Here is a 25920-nt window from a genome sequence, read left to right as displayed (position 1 = left end):
GGGGAGGGAGGAGGGAGGAGGGTTCAGGATGGGGAACACATGTATACCTGTGGCGGATTCATTTTGATATTTGGCAAATCTAATACAATTATGTAAAGTTTAAAAAATAAAATTAAAAAAAAAAAGAATTTTCCACAGTTTGTTGTGATTCACACAGTCAAAGGCTTTGGCATAGACAATAAAGCAGAAGTAGATGTTTTTCATGAACTCTTTTGCTTTTTCGATGATCCAATGGACACTGGGTTCAGGATGGGGAACACATGTATACCTGTGGTGGATTCATTTTGATATTTGGCAAAACTAATACAGTTATGTAAAGTTTAAAAATAAAATAAAATTAAAAAAAAAAAAAAGAAAAAAGAAAGAGCAACAACTGACCTGAGGAAGAAGTGGGAGGAAGAGCTTCCTGGCTCTAATCAGACTAGTTTCTACAGCATTCTTAGCTCAGACTTTAATTGTGTATGCTGTCAGACTGCCTGGATTCATAGACTATCTGTGCCAGTCACTGGTGTGGAACCATGGGCAAATATCAGCTCTGTTTATTTCCTCATGTGTAATGGGGCTAATTACAGTACCTGCTTCATGAGGTTGCTGTGCAGAATCAAAGAGAAAAAGTGAGAAATACTTCTGTGCCAGGTACATAAGGCACTCAGTTGCATTTTAGCTCTGAATATTGTTATTCCTTCTGACATTCACTGCTTACAGGTATGACTTACTCAGTGGCCCCATCTACAAAGACACTGTAACATTTTAGCAAAATCATTCTGAAATTTTCCTTAGATTACACACTGTGTCTCCATTATTCATTTCAGATGCAATTAAATGTGAATATCTTTGTATGGCAGTGATGGGGTAAAACAGGAATTCCACACCAACTTTATCTCACACTCTACATTTTTCAAACATTGATGAATGAGTCCTCTCTTTTTTCCTTCCAAACATGTTTAATCCTACCCATTGAAAGAAAGAACACACACACACAGCACAAACAAAAGCAAACTTAATACTTGTATATTGGTACACTCTTGAGCTTTTCTCAAAAGAACCTACACTTATTGCTTCCAACTCTACCAATATATGACAAATAAAATCTTCAATCATAAAGTCACTCCAATCCTTTAATTGGTTTGTAGTTTTATTTTTTAATACACTTAACCTGTTGCATCTCTTTGTTCTCGCTGAAGAGAGGCCAGATCTCTCAATATCTAAGTGTTTCTTATACAATCATTTCTGATTCCTTCTTGGTAAGAAAGGGTTAGGAATGGAAAAGTTAATGTTGGTGTTGTCTTTATTGTATATTGATGTACCCTTGCAAAGCTACCCTTTAATCTCTTGATTGCCAAATCCACTGATTGCTTCTCAATCATCCTCCTCCTCAAATTTTCTCCATAATTTTACATTTATTAATACCTACACTTGAAAATTTTCTCTCTACTTGGCTTCTAAGACACTAGCATTGTTGATTTCTCTCTATATATATTTCTGACTGCTCTTTAATAATTGCATTTATGTTCTCTTCCTGTCTAACAAAAAATATTTGTCGAAGCCTCTTTCTGGTGATATTACTCAGTTTAACAGCTGGGATAATCATCTCTCTATCTGAATGTCTTGGTCTTGATTTTCTACCTTTGGGTTCATTCTCTTTAAATTTCCAAGACCTCCATTTTCACTCTGTTTTATGTCCCTGCAAAGTTATCCCTAGTTGTTCAATAGGTTAATCTATTCCTCCCATGACTCGGTAAGAGAGAAAATTCTTCTTACAAACATTGTCCTCAGTGGCACACACATGATTTCACTAGACTAGAGGCTTTACCAGTGCCACATTCAGGTCCATACTATGTTAACAAAGTGTCTTTCTAGATGTACACATACAATACCTAGATGTTAATGTAGTTGCACTGGTCTTCCCTGGTAGCTCAGTAGTAAAGAATCTGCCTGCCAATGCAGGACATGCAGGTTTGATCTCTGGATCAGGAAGGTCCCCTGGAGAAGGAAACAGCAACCCACTCCAGTATTCTTGCATGGGAAACCCCATGGAGAGAAGAGCCTGGCAGACTACAGTCCATGGGGTTGCAAAAGTCAGACATGACTTGGTGACTAAACGACAACAATAACAATGTAGTTATGCTGATCTGTTTATAAATAAATGAAAGCTTATACATTTCTAGAGGATTTTTTTCTGATGTGGACCATTTTTAGTCTTTATTGAGTTTGTTACTTCTGTTTTATGTTTCAGTTTTTTGTCCATAAGGCGTGTGGGATTCTAGCTTTTCGACCAGGGATCAAAGCAGCACCCCCTGCATTGGAAGGTGAAGTCTTAATTACCGACCACCAGGGAAGTGCCTAGTTGTTTATATCTTAAAACTGCTGCACCAACATTTCATACAACATAAATTAATAATAAAATAGAAATAGAACTAGGTACCAGTAATAACTGATGTCAAATATGGTAAAGACAGAACTACAACCACTATCAGTTCAGTTCAGTCCAGTTCAGTCGCTCATTCGTGTCCGACTCTTTGCGACCCCATGAATCGCAGCACACCAGGCCTCCCTGTCCATCACCAACTCCCAGAGTTCACTCAGACTCACGACCATTGAGTCAGTGATGCCATCCAGCCATCTCATCCTCTGTCGTCCCCTTCTTCTCCTGCCCCCAATCCCTCCCAGCATCAGCGTCTTTTCCAATGAGTCAACTCTTCACATGAGGTGGCCAAAGTACTGGAGTTTCAGCTTCAGCATCATTCCTTCCAAAGAAATCCCAGGGCTGATCTCCTTCAGAATAGACTGGTTGGATCTCCTTGCAGTCCAAGGGACTCTCAAGAGTCTTCTCCAACACCACAGTTCAAAAGCATCAATTCTTCGGCATTGAGCCTTCTTCACAGTCCAAATTTCACATTGATACATGACCACAGGAAAAACCATAGACTTGACTAGACGGACCTTTGTTGGCAAAGTGATGTCTCTGTTTTTGAATATGCTATCTAGGTTGGTCATAACTTTCCTCACAAGGAGTAAGCGTTTTTAATTTCATGGCTGCAGTCACCATCTGCAGTGATTTTGGAGCCCCCAAAAATAAAGTCTGACACTGTTTCCACTGTTTCCCCATTTATTTCCCATGAAGTGATGGGACCGGATGCCATAATCTTCGTTTTCTGAATGTTGAGCTTTAAGCCAACTTTTTCACTCTCCACTTTCACTTTTATCAAGAGGCTTTTGAGTTCCTCTTCACTTTCTGCCATAAGGGTGCTATCATCTGCATATCTGGGGTTATTGATATTTCTCCCGGCAATCTTGATTCCAGCTTGTGTTTCTTCCAGCCCAGCGTTTCTCATGATGTACTCTCCATAGAAGTTAAGTAAGCAGGTTACAATATACGGCCCTAACGTACTCCTTTTCCTATTTGGAACCAGTCTGTTGTTCCATGTCCAGTTCTAACTGTTGCTTCCTGACCTGCATACAAATTTCTCAAGAGGCAGGTCAGGTGGTCTGGTATTCCCATCTCTTTCAGAATTTTCCACAGTTTATTGTGATCCATACAGTTAAAGGCCTTGGTATAGTCAGTAAAGCAGAAATAGATGTTTTTCTGGAACTCTCTTGCTTTTTCCAAGATCCAGCAGATTTTGCCAATTTGATCTCTGGTTCCTCTGCCTTTTCTAAAACCAGCTTGAACAACTGGAAGCTCATGGTTCACGTATCGCTGAAGCCTGGCTTGGAGAATTTTGAGCATTACTTTACTAGTGTGTGAGATGAGTGCCATTGTGTGGTACTTTGAGCATTCTTTGGCATTGCCTTTCTTTGGGATTGGAATGAAAACTGACCTTTTCCAGGTCTGTGGCTAGTGCTGAATTTCCATATTTGTTGGCATATTGAGTGCAGCGCTTTCACAGCATCATCTTTCAGGATTTGAAATAGCTCATCTGGAATTCCATCACCTCCACTAGCTTTATTCGTAGTGATGCTTTCTAAGGCCTGCTTGACTTCACATTCCAGGATGTCTGGCTCTAGGTGAGTGATCACACAATCATAATTATCTGGGTCATGAAGATGTTTTTTGTACAGTTCTTCTGTGTATTCCTGCCACCTCTTCTTAATATCTTCTGCTTTTGTTAAGTCCATACCATTTCTGTCCTTTATTGAACACATCTTTGCATGAAATGTTCCCTTGGTATCTCTAATTTTCTTGAAGAGATCTCTAGTCTTTCCCATTCTGTTTTCCTCTATTTCTTTGCACTGATCACTGAAGAAGGCTTTCTTATCTCTTCTTGCTATTCTTTGGAACTCTGCATTCGGATGCTTATATCTTTTCTTTTGTCCTTTGCTTTTAGCTTCTCTTCTTTTCACAGCTATTTGCAAGTCCTTCTTAGACAGCCATTTTGCTTTTCTGCATTTCTTTTCCATGGGGATGGTCTTGATCTCTGTCTCCTGTACAATATCACAGACCTCCATTCATAGTTCATCAGGCACTCTATCAGATCTAGGCCCTTAAATCTATTTCTCACTTCCACTGTATAATCATAAAGGATTTGATTTAGGTCATACCTGAATGGTCTAGTGGTTTTCCCTACTTTCTTCAATTTCAGCCTGAATTTGGCAATAAGGAGTTCATGATCTGAGCCACAGTCAGTTTCCAGTCTTCTTTTTGCTGACTGTATAGAGCTTCTCCGTCTTTGGCTGCAAAGAATACAATCAATCTGATTTTGGTGTCAACCACCTAGTGATGTCTATGTGTAGAGTCTTTTCTTGTGTTGTTGGAAGAGGGTGTTTGCTATGACCAGTGCATTTTCTTGGCAAAACTCTATTAGTCTTTGCCCTGCTTCATTCCGTATTCCAAGGCCAAATTTGCCTGTTACTCCAGGTGTTTCTTGACTTCCTACTTTTGCTTTCCAGTCCCCTATAATAAAGAGGACATCTTTTTTGGGTATTAGTCCTAAAAGGTCTTGTAGGTCTTCATAGAACCATTCAACGTCAGCTTCCTCAGCATTACTGGTTGGGGCATAGACTTGGATTACTGTGATATTGAATGGTTTGCCTTGGAAACGAACAGAGATCATTTTGTCGTTTTTGAGATTGCATCCAAGTACTGCATTTTGGACTCTTTTGTTGACCATGATGGCTACTCCATTTCTTCTAAGCGATTCCTGCCCACAGTAGTAGATATACAGAGCACAGCCGGGAGGAGCTACCCCACGTCTGAGGTCAGGAGCAGAAGCCGGGAGGACCCCATGCCCGAGGGGTGGCGGCCAAGAGGAGTTACCCTACATCCAAGGTCAGGGGCAGTGGCCAAGAGTACCAGGCTGCAATGGCGCAGGAAAGGCAAGAGGAGCTACCCCACGTCTGAGGTCAGGGGTGGCAGCTGGGAGGAGCGACCCCTCAACTGAGGCCAGAGGCAGCGGCCGGGAGGAACAACCCCACGTCCAAGGAGCTGTGGCTGTGTGGGCACAGGAGGGCCTAGAGGAGCTATTCCATGTTCAAGGTCAGGGGGGCGGTGGTGAGGAGATAACCCTTGTCCAAGGTAAGGAGCAGTGGCTGCACTTTGCTGGAGTAGCCATGAAGAGATACCCCACGTCCAAGGTAAGAGGAACCCAAGTAAGATGGTAAATGTGCAAGATGGCATCAGATGGCAGACACACTGAAACCATAATCACAGAAAACTAGTCAATCTAATCACACTAGGACCAAAGCCTTGTCTAACTCAGTGAAACTAAGCCATGCCCGTGGGGACACCCAAGACAGGTGGATCATGGTGGAGAGGGCTGACAGAATGTGGTCCACTGGAGAAGGGAATGGCAAACCACTTCAGTATTCTTGCCTTGAGAATCCCATGAACAGTATGAAAAGGCAAAATGATAGGATACTGAAAGAGGAACTCCCCAGGTCAGTAGGTGCCAAATATGCTACTGGAGATCAGTGGAGAAATAACTCCAGAAAGAATGAAGGGATGGAGCCAAAGCAAAAAGAATACCCAGCTGTGGATGTGACTGATGATAGAAGCAAGGTCCGATGCTATAAAGAGCAATATTGCATAGGAACCTGGAATGTCAGGTCCATGAATCAAGGCAAATTGGAAGTGGTCAAACAGGAGATGGCAAGAGTGAATGTCAACATTCTATGAATCAGCAAACTAAAATGGACTGGAATGGGTAAATTTAACTCAGATGACCATTATATCTACTACAACCACTATGCTGCTGGTGCTGCTGATGCTGCTGCTGCTGCTGCTACTAAGTCGCTTCAGTCGTGTCCGACTCTGTGCGGCCCCATAGATGGCAGCCCATCAGGCTCTAACGTCCCTGGAATTCTCCAGGCAAGAACACTGGAGCACTATAGTCAATGGTAAATATTATTAAGCAATATCCATCAGTACAACTAAATATGATAATGCTCAAAAGAAAAAATGGAAATACCTTGGAATTTCAGAGAGTTGTTTAAATTTAAATGTTCTTGCATGGCCCTTATATAGCAAAAATCACAGTCTCAATAAAAATGATTGATTCTAAAATATTTCATAAGAATACAGTACAGTGTTAGTTGCTCAGTCATGTCTGACTCTGCGACCTTATGGACTGCCGCCCAACAGGCTCCTCTGTCCATGGAATTCTCCAGGTAAGTATATTGGAGTGGGTAGCCAATCCCTTCTCCAGGGTATCTTCCCAACCCTGGGACTGAACCCAAGTCTTCCACATTGCAGGCAGATTATTTACCATCTGTCACCAGGGAAGCCCTTTGTAAGAATATTTAATAGCAATTAAATAAATTTGGTATAAAGTTAAATTCCTTTTTTTTTAATGTCAGGTAGACCTAAGAAAGAAACCTTGTTAGATATTTATTAATTATGCAGCTTTGGAAAATTTAGATTTCCTCACTGGATCTCATTCTGCATCTCATTTTATAAAATGCGAGCAATGCCTACCATGTGCTGGTAAAACACTTGGCAAAATACCTGCCACATAACAAGTACTCAAAAATTGGTAAATTTATTATTAACAGTAATAGTAGTATTTGGTTTTGCCGTTACTATTAGTAGTATATTTGCCTTTGTTAAGAAACACCATACGGATTCCTGATGCACATTTTTCCATATTCATTCTTTTGAACAAAAAATGTCTACGGGTAATCTACCTGTAGATCTATATATATCAATTCAACATAGCAAATTTTAATATAATAACAACAATGAAATCTTTTCTATTATATGGATAAGTAATTACATAGGTTTTATGAAAATTTATTAGTAAAAGTGAAAGTGAAGTCGCTTAGTCGTGTCCGACTCTTAGCAACCCCATGGACTGCAGCCTACCAGGCTCCTCCGTCCATGGGATTTTCCAGGCAAGAGTACTGGAGTGGGGTGCCATTGCCTTCTCCGAAAAATTTATTAGTAATCCCTGTTAAATGACCATTGACTTTATATGACATGGTTATGACTTACATCTAGATAAATTAATCTTTAAATGTACACTATCTTTAATTATGTACTCACAGTAATTTGTTTGATATGAGCAGAGACAATGCTGATGATTTTCAGTGATCATAGATAATTTCTTAGGGAACTAACTCTGACATAATCTAGATTCTCAAAATTAGTTCTCTTATTTAATCACACTCGCTAGCTTACATCTAAAATATGCCACATGGAGTGTTTCAATTAAGTAAAACTACAATTTAGGAATTTACAAGAATCCTTGACATTTGAATTAATAATTCAGTTACAGGGGCCACTATAGTGGAGAAGGCAATGGCACCCCACTCCAGTACTCTTGCCTGGAAAATCCCATGTATGGAGGAGCCTGGTAGGCTGCAGTCCAGGGGGTCTCTGAGGGTCGGACATGACTAAGCGACTTCACTTTCACTTTTCATTTTCATGCATTGGAGAAGGAAGTGGCAACCCACTCCAGTGTTCTTGCCTGGAGAATCCCAGGGACGGGGGAGCCTGGTGGGCTGCCGTATATGGGGTCGCACAGAGTCGGACACGACTGAAGCGACTTAGCAGCAGCAGCAGCCACTATAGTAAACATGACAATAAGTATGTTTGTAAAATTTTCAAAATGGTATACTTATTGAATGTATATTCAATATAGCATTACCACATACTTAGTAATTTTAGAGCAAAATTTGCTGGGTAGCTTGACTAAAAATAAAATGTTTCTAAAAGCATGTATTTTCATTTGACTATTATTAAGGTATATGTATTATTAAGGTATATTTTTCAATAACTTTATGTAACTCTGTGTGTCTTTAAAAGCTAGGCTTTTAAACAAACAGTTTTTAAGTTGGTTATAAAAATGTTATTCATCAGTTTGATTTAATTGATATTATATGATTTTAGTAGGCAAAATAACCTTTCTGCTCAGTATTGGACAAATAAATTATAACCCTTTTTTTCTACTTAAACTCACCATTTGAAAATATGTGTTTTACTAAATATTTGGTAGTAACCTATAAGGGAAAAGAATATACATATATCTGAATGACTTTGTTGTATACCTGAAACTAACACAACATTATAAATTAGTTATACTTCAATAAAAAATTAAAAAATATATATATATATTTAAGAAAAAAAAAATGTGTGATTGATTGCCATGAAGGAATATTGGCAAAAGTGATTAAATGTGAATTTCTTAACAGACTATGACTGTACTTGTTATTTTTGATAGGTAGATAACTGCTAGTGAACATCATTGGTTGGTTCTTTTTTAAGCAATTTACTTCATTCATACTTATTTGCCTATGTGAACCATGCTGCTTACCCTATTTAATTTGATCTTGTGCTTGTAAATTTTTGTCCCTGGTTATGTTTTATACCTGACTAGTCTTCTATGTATACAGTCATTATTTACTTTGACATACACATTCTGTCTGAGCAATAAAAGCATTTCATTGACATTGACATTTAAGCTGCAGAACATATTGAAACATATTTACATTCAATGTTCTTCTCTGAAAGTACTATGTAAAAGGCACATATTCTTTACTCTCAACGTCTTTACTATTTGGGCAAAAGCTACATTCTTATTTCTTCCCACAGAATAAAATAATAAGCTGAGAGATAAATCACCATAGTATTATTCAGTTACTTACTATAATGTAATCAGAAAGCCTATCTCCTGACCTCTAATCCCCAAGACTACTCTCCTTTGTGAAATCTGTCTTCACTTCCAGTTAGATTCAAGTAATAAAAGTTTTGAATGTTTTAAAAAATCACTAGTCTTTTTGATAAAGAGGTTTGACATTCTATTTTCCACTTAATATAATGTTTTCTTGGACTGAAAGTGAGTGCCCATTTATACATAATTTTAGCAAGTTGACTATAGCTGTCGGGTTGTCTTAAGTATCACAAAGGTTAGAGAGAACTATGCAGCAAAGCCTGACAAGGAAAAGAAAGAACTGGGCTTTATTGAGCTCCCTCCCAGTTACTACTTAATATATTCTGACATGTTTCAAATGGTAGGTCACAAGCTATTTATACTTCTGGAAAGTTCATTCTCAGCCAGCATTGTGGAAATGAGATTGAAACATTTTTGTCTTTTCCATGAATACAAGTAAGCGGACTCAAGCCTTCTGACACTAAATAGTTTAGTGTTGCTCTCACCATATGGTCCAAATGAACCAGTAAATTTGACTTACACAGCCAGATGCATAATTAGAGAGAATCCTACTTTCATTCTCTCATAGGTCTATTATAAAAATTCAAGGACCAAATACAGTGCATGGCACTTAGTAAGCAACCCTATATATATATATATATATATATATATATTTGCCTGTATATATATATATATTTGCCTATATATATATATTTGCCTATATATATATATATATTTGCCTATATATAGAGAGAGAGGCAAAAAAAACCCTATCTATATCTATATATATAAATTATCATTATCCTGACAATGATAATAACTAGTGTTATTTTAATTTATAATAAGTATTGTCTGATTCTAAAAAGAAAGCATGGTGGAACATTTAGAAAACAACAGAAGTGTAATGAAGGACCTATTGTGTATGCATTTTTGTATATATTAGATAAACAAGCTTTTTTCTTGTGCTTTTAAATTTTATAATACAATGTGATTTTTCTCTATTTTTCTTTATTATTATATAGTTTTCAGTTATGGTGTTTTTATCATATATCATTCATCTTTTAGATATGCTATATTTTATATATTAACTACTCGTATTCAGGTTTTTATCTCCAAAATTATTTTATGAACATTTTCACTTCCAAATATTTTGCTTTTTATTATGTAATCTTTGGAACATGTGTCTAAAAGTGACATTATTTATTTAAAGCTGCATATTCCTATGTCACTTATTTGTTAAACTATATGCACTATTTTATTTTTTCAATTTTATACTTTCAACTTATTGGGTTCTTAAAAAGCAAATAGGAGCAAATATCCAGCTCTTAGAACTTTCTAAATATAATCAGTATCTATTTAATATGTTAAGGGAGTTAGAACATCACACGTAATTTAAATTAAAAACAGCCCTTGTTTAAATAAAAAGTGAAAGAAAAACAAAGGACGGTTTATATGTATGTTCAACCTTTATCAATATATTAATTAAGTGATTATGTACTTCACATCCCAGGTACATAGGTGACTTCAGATATATTGGTATATAGTTTCATTATCTATTTCATGATGTTTCAAGGGTGTTCACAAGTTCCTAGCTTAATTTGCCTTTGAGCAAACACTTTTAGGGCCATCAAACTTGATCATAATTGATGACAGTCATATACATTACCATCATATTTTGGGCATTGACCTGGACAGAAAGATCTTGAATGAATGAGATAGAAATTTATCTCCATCTATTTGTCTACTATAAGGGCCCTTCCTATTGCAGTAAGACTTTCATTTAATTTTTCTTTCCTCAGTGGAGCCTTCCTTCCTCCAGCTTCATTCTTGGGAATAAAATTTTTCATTCCTAAAGTATATAGATGTGGTGACAGACAGCACCACAAAGAGAGCCTCTGCTATCTTCTTGTTGAATTCATTTAAATAGCTCAATACCGATGTATGTCTTACCATAGAAAATTGCACAATTACCTCTTCATCTAGCCAATTTTAGACATTTTCACATTTTCCAAATTAGAATTGCCTCCCTTTATGCATAATTCTAAACTTTTATGAGTGGGAGTATTTGAGAATATTGCCCCAAATTTACAAAATTTCTTGCTCCATTTGTTTAAATTGACTGTGTAGAAAACCTTGATTCATTTTGATATAAACATTCAAAATCTAAATAACAGACCTGTAACAGTAAGAAAAATATCACATAGTGTGAACATATCTTAGAGAATTAATATTCGTAAACATGAAGATTAATTGTGCACGTAACATAAATACCCTCCTGTAGCAGTGTTGAAAATATAATTTCATAAATTATTCTCTATTTTCCATAAAAAAATGACTGAATAAGTCAATGCTTTACTTTCCATTGCTCTGCCAAGGCAAACTTTATCTTAAATGTATCTTCCTATGAGCAGGTCACAGAAATGAACTACATGGACCTTTGTTCATATAGTCAATGTCAAACTATTTCATTTTGTAGTACCTTCCTATATGGATACAACTCATATATTTTTAGTTTTAGTTTTCTTCATTACAAAAACCTTAAGGAATGAGGAAAAACTCATTTCTACATGCAGAATTTTAATTATGCCTCTCAGATGTGTGCCTTTAATTAACTGGTGACATTTCCTTTGTTCAATTATTATAGTTATATACAACTGTCATAAACTTATAAATTTTAATTAAGGCTGCCCCAAACCCTAGTTATATAGTGTCCACATAGGAATTTGCCAAAGGCTTAACTGTAAGTAAACCAACAATGAATAAATCCATGAACTGCCCACTGGGATTTGTTTTACAAATTAACACTTGTGTGGAGATAATGAGGTTCTACAGTCCATAATACCAAACAATGTTTTATAAAACCACATTTTTAAAAGTGATAAATGCATTGTAAAAGACTTAATTAACTATCATATTATTATTATTTGTTGCTATAAGACAATAACTACATGGCTATATATCAATTTGAATTCATATGAGAACTCATTTGCATTACTAATTAGAAATACATATTTTTTCTGAATGTACTTTCTAGATAAGTCAAGATCTAATACACTGAATGTTAAACTTGATAATGTATGGGTTCCAGATAAATGAACAGATAAACTTGATATATTGTGGATCTTAAGAATGCAGCAAAGTCTGGACAAATGATTTGAATGAAACATTAAAAGTTGTGCTGTATTTATATATAGCTCACAGAACAGTACAGTGTTAGCCGCTCAGTTGTGTCCAACTCTTTGTGACCTTGTGGACTGCAGCCCACCAGGCTCCTCTGTCCATGGAATTCTCCAGGCAAGAATACTGGAGTAGGTTGCCATTCCCTTCTCCAGGGGATATTCCTAACCCAGGGATCTAATTCAGATCTCCTCCATTGCAGGCAGATTCAGGGAAGCCCTTATATAGCTCAAGTCAGGATAGTAAATTCAATGTTTCAAAGAGACTTTTCTCTTTGGATCCATCTCAGGTTGAATAGGTAGCCATAGTTTGGAGTGTCAAACCCTTTCGTTGGCTTAAATATTTCCAAAGATAAATATAAGAAACTCGTCTGGTCGCAACCCAAAGATTATCTTAATGAGAAAATTAAGAGCTAAATAACTCTAAACACCTCATTTGCATAAAAAAGCATCTTCCCTAAAGCCAAGCAGTATGTGTGTTGTAAAATATAATTACAGGTCACACCCTCTTACCTCACATTCAATAGATTTTCATTTGCATATTCACTGAAGGTCTCAGTACACAGCTTTTCCAATGGCAATAGAATATACTTTGTGGACTGGCTCTCCCTCAGGCAGAATGAATATATGTAGTAAGACTCCTAATGCCTTTTTTAATTTAATCAACCTGATGAATTCTTGTTTAGAATTCTAATAAGTAGTTAAAATTATCTTAATTATCAATTAATCATATCAAAAATATTTATAAGCATAAAACTATCAAAGAAATAGTAATGTTTTTACTCTGAGAATGTAAATCAGAAAATGGCTTGCTGCTCCTGAATGCCATTGAAAATGCTTCTTCATGTGGCTCTTTCAGTTATCGTTATTCTAAATACCACAAAGAATAACAAGCAATAGAAGCAGCGAGAAATTCAAGTATGATGAAAATTAACCATGTAGTGGGTGTGAAGAACATATGAATTGATTTTCCATCTGACTATCTAAATCTGCGCTTATTGTAGAAGAACTGAATGTGCATAGATTGCATTCTAATTGTTGCACAATCTCCTTTGCACTTATATTGGAATTTGAAAAGTATATTTTTATTATGCATTAGGGTTAATTCTTTTCCCAGTAGGAACATATTTTAAATGTAATACAAGTCAGTAGAGAAATATATGTTAACGTTCATTTATGAGCTGTAGAAAACACTTATTGCAAGCACAGCTATAGCATAAATTAATAAGAATCTCTTTTATATCCAAATATGTAGTAACCTGATATTTCCAAAGCAACATGTTTTGAATATGCTAGATTGTAATAGCAACAGAGTAGTTTTGATTTTAGATGGACTTTTTGATACTATAAGATATACTGATATAGTATGTATATATTTCAAATAAATCTAATTTTTAATGACATGAGTTTTAACATTAGGCAAACTGGGAGTATAAATATATATATTTTGTAGTCAAAAAGATAAGGCTTGTAAAACTGATTTTGCCTCATCATTTTAAGCCAGAGTCAGAATATCTATAAGCTCTGAGCCCTGTCAATGATAAGCATTTAACACAAGATAGTGTTCATCATTATTATTAATTTTTGTGACTTGAACTTTGATATACTCAATTTAGAACAATTGCCACTGATTATTTTGAATTAATTATTAGATTTAATTTTTATATTTGTTATTAAGACACTGGGAATGATATTCATTATAATTCAACATTAAGTATTTTCTATATATTTTTCACATGTAAGGAAAATTGCACATTATTTGCACATACAATACCACTCAGTTATTTACCCAGAACTGATGGCATACAAGTTCCTCCATTTTGACAGTAGTTGCTACAGTGGTTGATTTCACATCTTTCTCCTGAATAACTAGGCCAACAGTGACACCTCAAATCACCCTTCTCATTTAAAATGCATCTTCCTCCATTTTCACAAGTCAATTTGCATGAATCATCTGGTTATAAGAAGAAATGTACAAATTAGCATGCCATTCAGTAGATGGTAGAGTAAGAAAAATTCAAATAAAAATTAAATACTAAGACTTAACTTTTTTTTTTCCATGAAATTCCAAAACTAAATACACCTAATATAAAAGTAGAAGAAACAAAATACTATCTGAAAATAGAGAATCAGATTTCAACTATTGTTGAAGCTGAACACAAATATTCAATTAACTTTTATTCTTTCTCAGGCTTAAAGTGCTATTTACCATTTTTTATATTTGTTAAAATATTAAACAATAAAACTAACTGAAACTTTCTAAAAATAAAATATTTTCCAACCAATAAGTGTTTTTTCACAGTATGGGGAAATATGGCTTTTTTTCAAGGAATGTCTGATATTAAGCCAAACTGAAATATGTAAGCTAAATATTATAGTATATATATATCCATACATATAATATATATAGTATAGTGTTCATATAGAAATAAACACATACATATATATATACAATTTATAGTATAGGGAAACATTTAAATGAAAAAATACTCTTTGATGTACATACTTATATTTATAAACACACAAAACAAAAAGTTACTTAGATTTGATAGAAGGCGGTGATAAGTGTCAGAAATATCTATTTCCATATATAAGCTGATTAGGCATAATTTGCCTACATAATACATTTTGGCTTTGAAAAGGAAATGATGATCATTCCTTGAGGTCACAGAATTAGTTTTAAAAATATAATGAGTCTGATTTATGATAAAGATTGGTTTGGAATCATTTTCTGGATTTTTTCTGTATGTATAGACATGGCCTTTCTCCATTAGAAATACTGCTCTATGTAGACCAGGGCGCAATGTCCAATGGAACAAAGACAATTAACAATAGTTTAAGAAGCAGTCTATCCAGAAAATGCCTTTTTCTAAAGTCATTCTTATTTTGTATGAAGTCAAAACAGCCTATATTCTTTACCCAAGATACATCGACCTAGACATAGCAGCAGCTTGAATATATCACTGCAATAATCACAAGAACATCTTAAAGAGCCTCAGTGACATTAAATGACAACAATTCAAGTATCATAACTACTGTCATAAATAGAGACAATCAGCAGTGTCAAACAAATTCTGAGATTTTTGGCATTGCAAAACAGCTTCCAATACTTTTTCAAGTAGGGAGGCTTCAGGTTGGCATTGCTAAATTCTGCATTTGTAATATGAAGTACTCTCTCATGAGGCACTATATATATACGTAGTATAAACAAAGTGACAATTGATATAGTAAGATTTGGTTTTAGGTCCTAGTTCTGCTCCTTTTCATTATAGGGGACTGGAATGCAAAAGTAGGAAGTCAAGAAACACCTGGAGTAACAGCCAGATTTGGCCTTGGAATACAGAATGAAGCAGGGCAAAGACTAATAGAGTTTTGCCAAGAAAATGCACTGGTCATAACAAACACCCTCTTCCAACAACACAAGAGAAGACTCTATACATGGACATCACCAATTGTCAACACCGAAATCAGATTGATTATATTCTTTGCAGCCAAAGATGGAGAAGCTCTATACAGTCAGCAAAAACAAGACCAGGAGCTGACTGTGGCTCAGACCATGAACTCCTTATTGCCAAATTCAGACTGAAATAGAAGAAAGTAGGGAAAACCACTAGACCATTCGGGTATGACCTAAATCAAATCCCTTATGATTATACAGTGGAAGTGAGAAATAGATTTAAGGGCCTAGATCTGATAGATAGAGCGCCTGATGAACTATGGAATGAGGTTCGTGACATTGTACAGGAGACAGGGATCAAGACCATCCCCATGGAAAAGAAATGCAAAAAAGCAAAATGGCGGTCTGGGGAGGCCTTCCAAATAGCTGTGAAAAGAAGAGAAGCGAAAAGCAAAGGAGAAAAGGAAAGATATAAACATCTGAATGCAGAGTTCCAAAGAATAGCAAGAAGAGATAAGAAAGCCTTCTTCGGTGATCAGTGCAAAGAAATAGAGGAAAACAACAGAATGGGAAAGACTAGGGATCTCTTCAAGAAAATCAGAGATACCAAAGGAACATTTCATGCAAAGATGGGCTCGATAAAGGACAGAAATGGTATGGACCTAACAGAAGCAGAAGATATTAAGAAGAGATGGCAAGAATACACAGAAGAACTGTACAAAAAAGATCTTCATGACCCAGATACTCACGATGGTGTGATCACTGACCTAGAGCCAGACATCCTGGAATGTGAAGTCAAGCGGGCCTTAGAAAGCATCACTATGAACAAAGCTAGTGGAGGTGATAGAATTCCAGTTGAGCTATTCCAAATCCTGAAAGATGATGCTGTGAAAGGACTGCACTCAATATGCCAGTGAATTTGGAAAACTCAGCAGTGGCCACAGGACTGGAAAAGGTCAGTTTTCATTCCAAACCCAAAGAAAGGCAATGCCAAAGAATGCTCAAAGTACCACACAATTGCACTCATCTCACACGCTAGTAAAGTAATGCTCAAAATTCTCCAAGCCAGGCTTCAGCAATATATGAACCATGAACTTCCTGATGTTCAAGCTGGTTTTAGAAAAGACAGAGGAACCAGAGATCAAATTGCCAACATCCACTGGATCATTGAAAAAGAAAGAGAGTTCAAGAAAAACATCTATTTATGCTTTATTGACTATGCCAAAGCTTTTGATTGTGTGGATCACAATAAACTGTGGAAAATTCTGAAAGAGATGGGAATACCAGACCACCTGATCTGCCTCTTGAGAAAGTTGTATGCAGGTCAGGAAGCAACAGTTAGAACTAGATATGGAACAACAGACTGGTTCCAAATAGGAAAAGGAGTACGTCAAAGCTGTATATTGTCACCTTGCTTATTTAACTTCTATGCAGAGTACATCATGAGAAACGCTGGGCTGGAAGAAACACAAGCTGGAATCAAGATTGCCAGGAGAAACATCAATAACCTCAGATATGCAGATGACACCACCCTTATGGCAGAAAGTGAAGAGGAACTCAGAAGCCTCTTGATGAAAATGAAAGTGGAGAGTGAAAAAGTTGGCTTAAAGCTCAACATTCAGAAAACGAAGACCATGGCATCCAGTCCCACCACTTCCTGGGAAATAGATGGGGAAACAGTGGAAACAGAGTCAGCTTTTATTTCTCTGGGCTCCAAAATCATTGCAGATGGTGACTGCAGCCATGAAATTAAAAGACACTTACTCCTTGGAAGGAAAGTTATGACCAACCTAGATAGCATATTCAAAAGCAGAGACTTTACTTTGCCTTCAAAGGTCTGTCTAGACAAGGCTATGGTTTTTCCTGTGGTCATGTATGGATGTGAGAGTTGGACCGTGAAGAAGGCTGAGCGCTGAAGAATTGATGCTTTTGAACTGTGGTGTTGGAGGAGACTCTTGAGAGTCCCTTGGACTGCAAGGAAATCCAACCAGTCCATTCTGAAGGAGATCAGCCCTGGGATTTCTTTGGAAGGAATGATGCTGAAGCTGAAACTCCAGTACTTTGGCCACCTCATTCGAAGAGCTGACTCATTGGAAATGACTCTGATGCTGGGAGGGATTGGGGGCAAGAGGAGAAGGGGACGACAGAGGATGAGATGGCTGGATGGCATCACTGACTCGATGAACATGAGTCTGAGTGAACTCCGGGAGTTGGTGATGGACAGGGAGGCCTGGCATGCTGCAGTTCATGGGGTCGCAAAGAGTCGGACAGGACTGAGCGACTGATCTGATCTGATCTGCTCCTTACTATGCATAAATTAAACTATCCAAGCCTTAGTTATTTCTACTTTAAGGTAGCCTTTACGACACATGTACAACTTAACTCTTGGATTTGTTGTGAATATTAAATAAGACACTTGAAAGTAAAAGTTAAAATTATAGACCTTTGTAAATTTTGAGGTACATAAGTAAATACCATACACATACACACAATTGAGAGTCTGAGTTCTAACCATACTGGAATAGTTCAAGGATGGAGACCTGCAATCTGGGGTACAATGTGTATTGCTAAATTTCAACAGGAAATCGGGGCACTCATTTGGTAAATTACCAAGTGACAATCTTAGTCAGCATTATGTTCCAAGTGCAGATGAGGTGCACTGAGAATCCAGCTCACATGGAATGGAATCTATGAAAGCCAGAAGGTGAGCATTGGAGGGACTCAGTGAAAGTTACTAAGACTGGACTGGATTACAGAGTGTGAAGGAAGGAATTGAAAGACAAGTGAATTTGAAGAGATAAGCAGAGTATCACAGGAGATTCTTGGATGTTGGACTTTTCCTCAAAAGTAGTGTTAAGTCTTTGAAAAGTCTAGAATGTCTAAGAATGACTGTAATGATGGGGTTAAACTGAAAGCACGGGGACTATTAGGATTCTGTTTAAATTGTCCAGGCTGGATAAGATGATGGCTTTAAAATAATGTAGGATAGATAAAAGTAGACACATTCTAAAAATAACTAGAAGATAAAAATCACATCAGAGGGAAAGGAAAAACTAAGATAATCCTTTAGTTTCAAACTAAGGGGCAATAGGACCTAAAGTGTTTTATCTCTGAATGTATTAAATTGGAAATACCTATTTAAATGAAGTGGGAATCTCTAGCAAAGGGCTGACTATAGACATCAAACTCTCAAGAAAGATCTGGAGTGGGAATAGCATTTACTTAGAATAAAATTTACCGAAACATTTCTAACTCTTTTAGCATGAAACATCCTAAGTGGAGTTGTGAATGTGAATAGTGAAGATAACTATTAAAGGTATTATGATCACACCTAAGATTACTATGGGAGGGAGCAGTTTCACTGATGGATGTTCTATGCAAAACGCATATATATTCAGAATCTCTACATGTTAGGATATGTGCATTTCTATAACGTGCCTCATTAGGCACCAGAAATTTAAACATATAACACTGCCTGTTGAAAGGAAAGTGGAGTTATAGTCTTTCAAAATCTAACTGTAATAGTTCTATAATGAAAATGGAAGCTGCTTTTGTCAATATCTAAATTGCCCCCAGAAGCCAAGCTCCAGCAATTATAATCAACTGTAGGGAAGAGTAAGTGAATACTTCCCCAAGAACGGGTAACATTTGAATTTCAAATTTCCTACATGAAGATTAAAAATACTCAGTGTGCTCATCATTTAACAATAGCAGCTAAAGAAAGGCAAGTAATTATAAAGAGCTGAAAAAGTTAGCTATATCAAATGTCAGGAAAAATTAATTGGCTTTTATCTATACTAATCAATAATTCTAAACTCCATTTATTTATATACTTAACCAAAGTGTTCCAAGTCATCCATTACCAAAGCTTATATATATAAAAGCCAATGTGAATAATTTTAACACTTGCATTATTCAATATATAAGATTTTTTTTAATTACAAAATAAATGTTGAGGTGTTTTCTGTAATCATGCCTTTCAGGTTGGGTTGAAAACATAAAACTAAAATTTCTAAAAGAGTTTAAGATTTTGGTTAAGTGTGTATTTACATAAAATGCTTCCTCATTTAAAACTTGCAAAGTGAAAAGTGAAAGTGTTAGTCACTCAGTCATGTCTGCCTGTTTGTGAACCCATGGACAGGACAAGACAACCCAATTATCCAGACAAGAATGCTGTAGTGGATCACCATGCCCTTTCCAGGGCATCTTTCTGACCCAGGGATTGAACCTGAGTCTCCTGCGCTACAGGCAGATTCTTGACCAAAAAAAAATTACTTAATTTTTTTTGCTATCTTCATGACAGGTTTATATTAGAGTGCTGTATGTCTATTTTTTGCAAGGCATTGTGCTGGGCACTTTCTGCATGTTATTTCTAGTATTTTCCAATTACTCTGGACATGGATACTTTGGGTGGATTGGAGGCACTAGAGTGCATTATGATGATGAAGACTGTGGAATGCCTAGGTCCACCTTAGAGTACTACCATTATTAAGTATTGTTAGACAGTCAATTGAACCTCTCCATACTTCAGTTTTTCATCTGCATATCTGAGGTTATTGATACTTCTCCCAGCAATTTTGATTCCAGCTTGTGCTTCCTCCAGCCCAGCGTTTCTCATGATGTACTCTGCATATAAGTTAAATAAGCAGGGTGACAATACACAGCCTTGACGTACTCCTTTTCCTATTTGGAACCAGTCTGTTGTTCCACATCCAGTTCTAACTGTTGCTTCCTGACCTGCCTATAGGTTTCTCAAGAGGTAGGTCAGGTGGTCTGGTATTCCCATCTCTTTCAGAATTTTCCACAGTTTTTGTGATCCACATAGTCAAAGGCTTTGGCAAAATCAATAAAGCAGAAATAGATGTTTTTCTGGAACTCTCTTGCTTTTTTGATGATCCAGCAAATGTTGGCAATTTGATCTCTGGTTCCTCTACCTTTTCTAAAACCAGCTTGAACATCTGGAAGTTCATGGTTCACGTATTGTTGGAGCCTAGCTTGGAGAATTTTGAGTGTCTTCCTATGTATTTGTTGATTTTGGATTATTGAATTAATTATTTGTATTATTGGTTTCCCACATGCCTCAATGGTAAAGACTCTGCCTGCCAAGTCGGAGATGCAGATTTGATTCCTGGGTTGGGAAGATGTACTCAAGAAGGATATGGCAACTCACTCTCGTATTCTTCTTGGAGAATTCTGTGGACAGAGGAGCCTGGGGGACTACAGTCCATGGAGTCACAAAAGAATCAGACATGACTTAGTGACTAAACAACTACAAGGACATTCACATTAAGTAAAGGGGCAAAAGGGAGGTTATATAGAAGAGATAATCTTATTTATTTATAAAAGAGAAACAACAAAAGCTGTCTGCAACTTGGTAATTAAAAAAAAAACAAAAACTTCTAACACCCCAATCAATGTAAACGTCACACTAGTAGCATAAGTTGTGTGCTTCAACGCAGAGTACAAATCTCTCTCCCAGGAGTCTTTCCCACCCCAACAGCAGTGTAAGTAGACAGTGCACAGGAGGCTCTTTGAGAACACTGCTTATGGTTGTCTGCAACTAGTGAAAATGTGGTACATCGTCTACAAGGAAGGAGTTGTTGACATTTTGAAGAATCTGTTTCTGAGATGTTATGTAGAACTTACAAATAGGTGGGGAATCAATGGAAACAGTGAGAGACTTTATTTTGGAGGGCCCCAAAATCACTGCAGATGGTGACTGCAGCCATGAAATTAAAAGACATTTGCTCTTTGGAAGGAAAGCTATGACCAACCTAGACAGTGTATTAAAAAGCAGAAACATTATTTTGCCAACAAATGTCCATCTAGTCAAAGCTATGGCTTTTCCAGGAGTCTTGCAATTATGTGAGAATTGGACTATAAAGAAAGCCAATTGCTGACGAATTGATGCTTCTGAACTCTGATGTTGGAGAAGACTCTTGAGAGTCCCTTGGACTGCAAGGAGATCCAATCAGTCCTTCCTAAATAAGATCAGTCCTTGGTGTTCATTGGAAGGGCTGATGTTGAAGCTGAAACTGCAATAGTTTGGCCACGTGTTGCGAAGAGCTGGCTCGTTTGAAAAGACCCTGATGCTGGGAAAGTTTGAGGGCAGGAGGAGAAGGGGATGACAGAGGATGAGTTGATTGGATGGCATTTCCAACTGGATGGACATGAGTTTGAGCAAGCTTCGAGAGTTGGTGATGGACAGGGAAGCCTGGCATGCAGCAGTTCATGGGGTCACAAAGAGTCAGACACAACCAAGCAACTGAACTGAACTGAAGTAGAACTCGTGGCCATACACAGTTCATCTGCATGACTGTGTCAGAGTAGTGAGTGAAAAATGCACCAGATAATGTTTGAACATGTGCATGTAATTCTATTATTCTGTCATCACAATTGAGATCATGCAAACTCTGACTGGGAGAAATGTTAAGGAGGAAGGGTTCATCCTAGTACTAGGGAGAGCACCCCTTTTCAATGATTGGCACTAAAATACTCTTCCAAAAGACCAATCAAGATTCACATTTAGCTTTCCATTAAGCATGTTCCAACCTACCATCCAATAGCAGACTTTGCACATCAGACATACTAACTGGAATAAATGACTCGTTATTTTCTTTACATTCAATGGTTTCATGAGTTTTCAGACAGTTTCTTCTGTTTCAATGTCCTCTTCATTCATTCCTACCTAACCTAAATCTAATCTATCTTTGCAGATCTTATTCTAAGGTCATATTCTATAGGAAATTCTAATCTTTTCTCTAATTGGATAATCATCAAATTTTTCCTAACAGTTTGAACTTTGTCTCTTCTGTAGCTTATATCACCATTTCCATAAAGATCTATTTATTGGTGTTTGTGACATTCATCATTTCATCTTTGGAAGATCTTCAGCTATGGATATTCAGTACTTTAAAATATATACTAAATAAAAGAGCTCTGACAGTTTTAGACACTGAGTGCCTTAGGAAATGCAAAAGTGTTTAGATGGCATATAACGCTCATCAGAGAACAAGGAGACAATGGTATGGGCATAGAGATGCTGACAGAGAACAAAGATTCTGTGTTCATGCAAAGAGTTCATTCTAACAGAGAAATGTTAATGCAACAGGTAGGAAGCCCTGCTATGAAGAGATCCTAAGTGTGTGTCTCATTGGAAAAACGTTTGCTGTGACCTGCAAGTGATTTTGGAGCACTGTGCTTTTGTCTGTGACATAAAATTAATGTGTTGATTTTCTTTTTTCTTAGCACTTTTTCCCATTATGGCTAATGTCTTGAATATGAATAAACTATTGAAAGTCTGTCTGGATATCCCAGAGACAATTCTTCCCCCACCCTTTTCAACACACTATTTTTGTTTTTTATTTTTTATGTTTTGCTATTTAATACACTCCAGCATCTGAAATAATGTTTCAGGTTTTAAATGTTTGTTCCAACCGGTAGCTTCTAAAGCATAAACTGAAACATTTGTAGTTTGCTTCTAACTTAGTTCTTGGTTTCTAAATTAATGTTATATTTGCTCATAAGTTCTCAAAATGTTTATTATATTTATTATTAATAAGAGTAGTAGTATTTATTATTAATCAGACTTTACAGAGGAAACTAAGACTTAGTTTCTAAACAAGTGTTGGCACACAGAAGTTGTTCAATATAAAGTTACTAAATGGATAAATGGATTTGGTAGTTTGGTTTAAACTAACAGCTGAATGGTACCCTCAGAAATATCATTATCTTAACTGATACAAGAGCTATATAAAAAGGTCTCTTAATTTACTCTTTCATGCATGGTAGGTGCTCAGTGCAGCTTTGTAATAAATGTACAATCAACTAATAGGAAGTCATTATCAGAGAAAATAATAGCTTATATAGGCACTCACGAACCAGTGATATCATGGAAATGATATCAGTGATTACTGAGTAGCTAATTCTGCTCAGTTTCAGTAGTTGTGAACATTTATTCTACACAGTAATTCATTATTTACAGAATAATGAAGTTTACCTACCTAACAAGCTGTCATCATTGCAGGTACCATTAATCAAATATTTTCCTTCTGGGCATGCACAAGTGGCCCCAGAAGGATTCAGTAAACAGAGGAATTCACATGCTAGATCCGAGCATGGATTGGGTACTGATCAAAACAAAACAAAACAAAAAAAGAACATAACTGTAAATACAATAGGTTTCAAAAACATAAAATTCAACAAGGTTAAATGATGAATTAGCAATGTTGAAAAGAAATAACATCATTTTTTTTTTTACCAAGAGTATATTGTTTCAATATTCCAGTACTCCTTTATAGATGAAAAGAGATTACTAACCAATATCTAAGGGTTTCCCTGCTCGCTCAGTGATAAAGAATCCGCCTGCCAATGCCGGACACTCGGATTTGATCTCTGGGTCAGGAAGATCCCCTGGAGAAGGAAATGGCAACCCACTCCAGCATTGTTGCCTGGGAAATCCCATGGACAGAGGAGCCTAGGGGGTTGCATGCCTCCATGGGGTCACAAAAGAGTCAGACATGATTTAGTGACTAAACAAAAACAACCCAGCATCTATTATTAATAGAAAATGTATCTTAATTTACATTTTCCATGAGGGAGAGGAAAATCAAACACATAATTTGTCACTTTTCCTTTGGCAAAGAGTTGATCTGAGACACAGAAGTACAGTTTAGGACTATTGTAAAAGTCAAGCCAACTGAAGTCTTGGGGATCTAATTCTCATTTTAAATAGTTTCAAGACCAGTTTAACAGACATAAACAACTCCCTCTGATATTTACAAAGGCTTACAATCCATATGTAGTTGTCTGTTAGAACACAAACAAAACATGACTTTTTCTCTCTAGAAAACATGTCTAATGTGGTTTCCTTTCCATCAGATGTGTGCATAGATAAATGGGTACCACATTTATTTTTGTCTAAATTTCTATCCAATCAGTATCCTCTATAGCAACAGCTGCTTTGTGGCTTTCTGTACAGAATCTGTCATTAGAATGAAACAGAAATGACATTAAGAAAGTGAAATGGTGACTATGAAAGTCACTTTCATTGTGTAAAAACCACTACTCAAGTACCTATTATACTTAGGGCAGACTTTATAGATTTTTCATGAAGATGGCAATATTTGACCATGAATATGAATCAGACAGAACTAGAGGTTGAGAGGGTGATGTCCTCATATTAACCTTGGAATGATATGTGTCAGATCATTGGTAAAAAGCAGCAAAAGCATGAATAGAAGAAGGTTTTAGCGAAGTATATGTTGTTTTAACCTGATATGATACAATTTGATACAATTCTTACCTTTCCAGATCATACTGAATGAAATTAAATCCTTTTTATTCACCATAAGGAATAATTATTAATATAAGTAAATCTTAAACAATATTTTGAAGGGTGAACTGATACATAAACTCAGATCACTTGAATTTCAGCCACATTTTATTTCTTTGCTCTTCAATATTTTTATGGCTGTGCTTGAAACATATCTTTCAAGATACCGATGTTAAATATTTCTCTCTTTTTAGGAGAGAAAGTAGCAGTAAAAATCATAAACAATCAGAGAAAATACAATTCTTGGGAACAATATCCTCAGATACCTTTAAAGATTAAATGTTAGATCTATAATTGTTACTTGGTTATCAGTGAGTGAAAAGGCTAATGATAAATTTCCTTACTTGCATGGTTTAACTATAGACATATCAGGTTTTATTAAGAATTTAGAAATAAAAACATACTATGAGAGAAATTTTTATAACAAATTTATTCTAATTCCAAGAAAACACAACCAAATCCTGAAATTTTCATATCTGTTATAGCAGAAATAGAAACTTTTGCATTATTTATATCTTGCCTTTGATAATTTGAAAAGTCTGGTGCAATCAAAATTAAAGTGACTTAACTTACTGGAGTTAAGCCACGAAAAGAGTTTTGAATTTACAAATTCTTTATTTTGAGAATCATAAGAAAGAAACTTTGCCAAGATAGACAATAGCATAAAATATTATACTTACAATCTAGTTGTTTATAGCGATGAGAAATCAAAACACTTTTTGTTTTGTCAACATTTAGAGCTAGGTACTCTACTGAACCATGGCCAAATTTTTGTACTCGAAACACACCATTTTTAGGACCTGCTCCATATATATAATCTTCAAAGACATCAATCCTATGTGGATGTAACAAACCTAGAATTTTTTAAAAGTGGAGTTATAAAAGTTGCAAATGTAAAGTCAGTCAGTCAGTCTTAAGAAAACTAAA

The 25920-nt window shown here is 36.2% G+C and overlaps 1 protein-coding gene across 1 annotated transcript in view; it reads right to left on the bottom strand.

Annotated features, from left to right (window-relative positions):
• LRP1B (LDL receptor related protein 1B) overlaps nt 1-25920 on the bottom strand; it is a 2209913-nt gene that overhangs the window by 93824 nt on the left and 2090169 nt on the right. The window contains exons 81-83 of the mRNA XM_025261770.3: nt 25674-25847; nt 23663-23788; nt 14052-14216 (exon numbers count right to left, since the gene is read on the bottom strand). Coding sequence (XP_025117555.3) covers nt 14052-14216; nt 23663-23788; nt 25674-25847 — 465 coding nt within the window. The remainder of the gene's footprint in view (nt 1-14051; nt 14217-23662; nt 23789-25673; nt 25848-25920) is intronic.

Source organism: Bubalus bubalis, chromosome 2 (assembly GCF_019923935.1).
Source record: "Bubalus bubalis isolate 160015118507 breed Murrah chromosome 2, NDDB_SH_1, whole genome shotgun sequence".
In the NCBI taxonomy this organism is placed as follows: domain Eukaryota; kingdom Metazoa; phylum Chordata; class Mammalia; order Artiodactyla; family Bovidae; genus Bubalus; species Bubalus bubalis.
The sequence above is the reverse complement of the archived record's forward strand: the minus strand, read 5'-3'. Positions and strand labels throughout refer to the sequence as shown.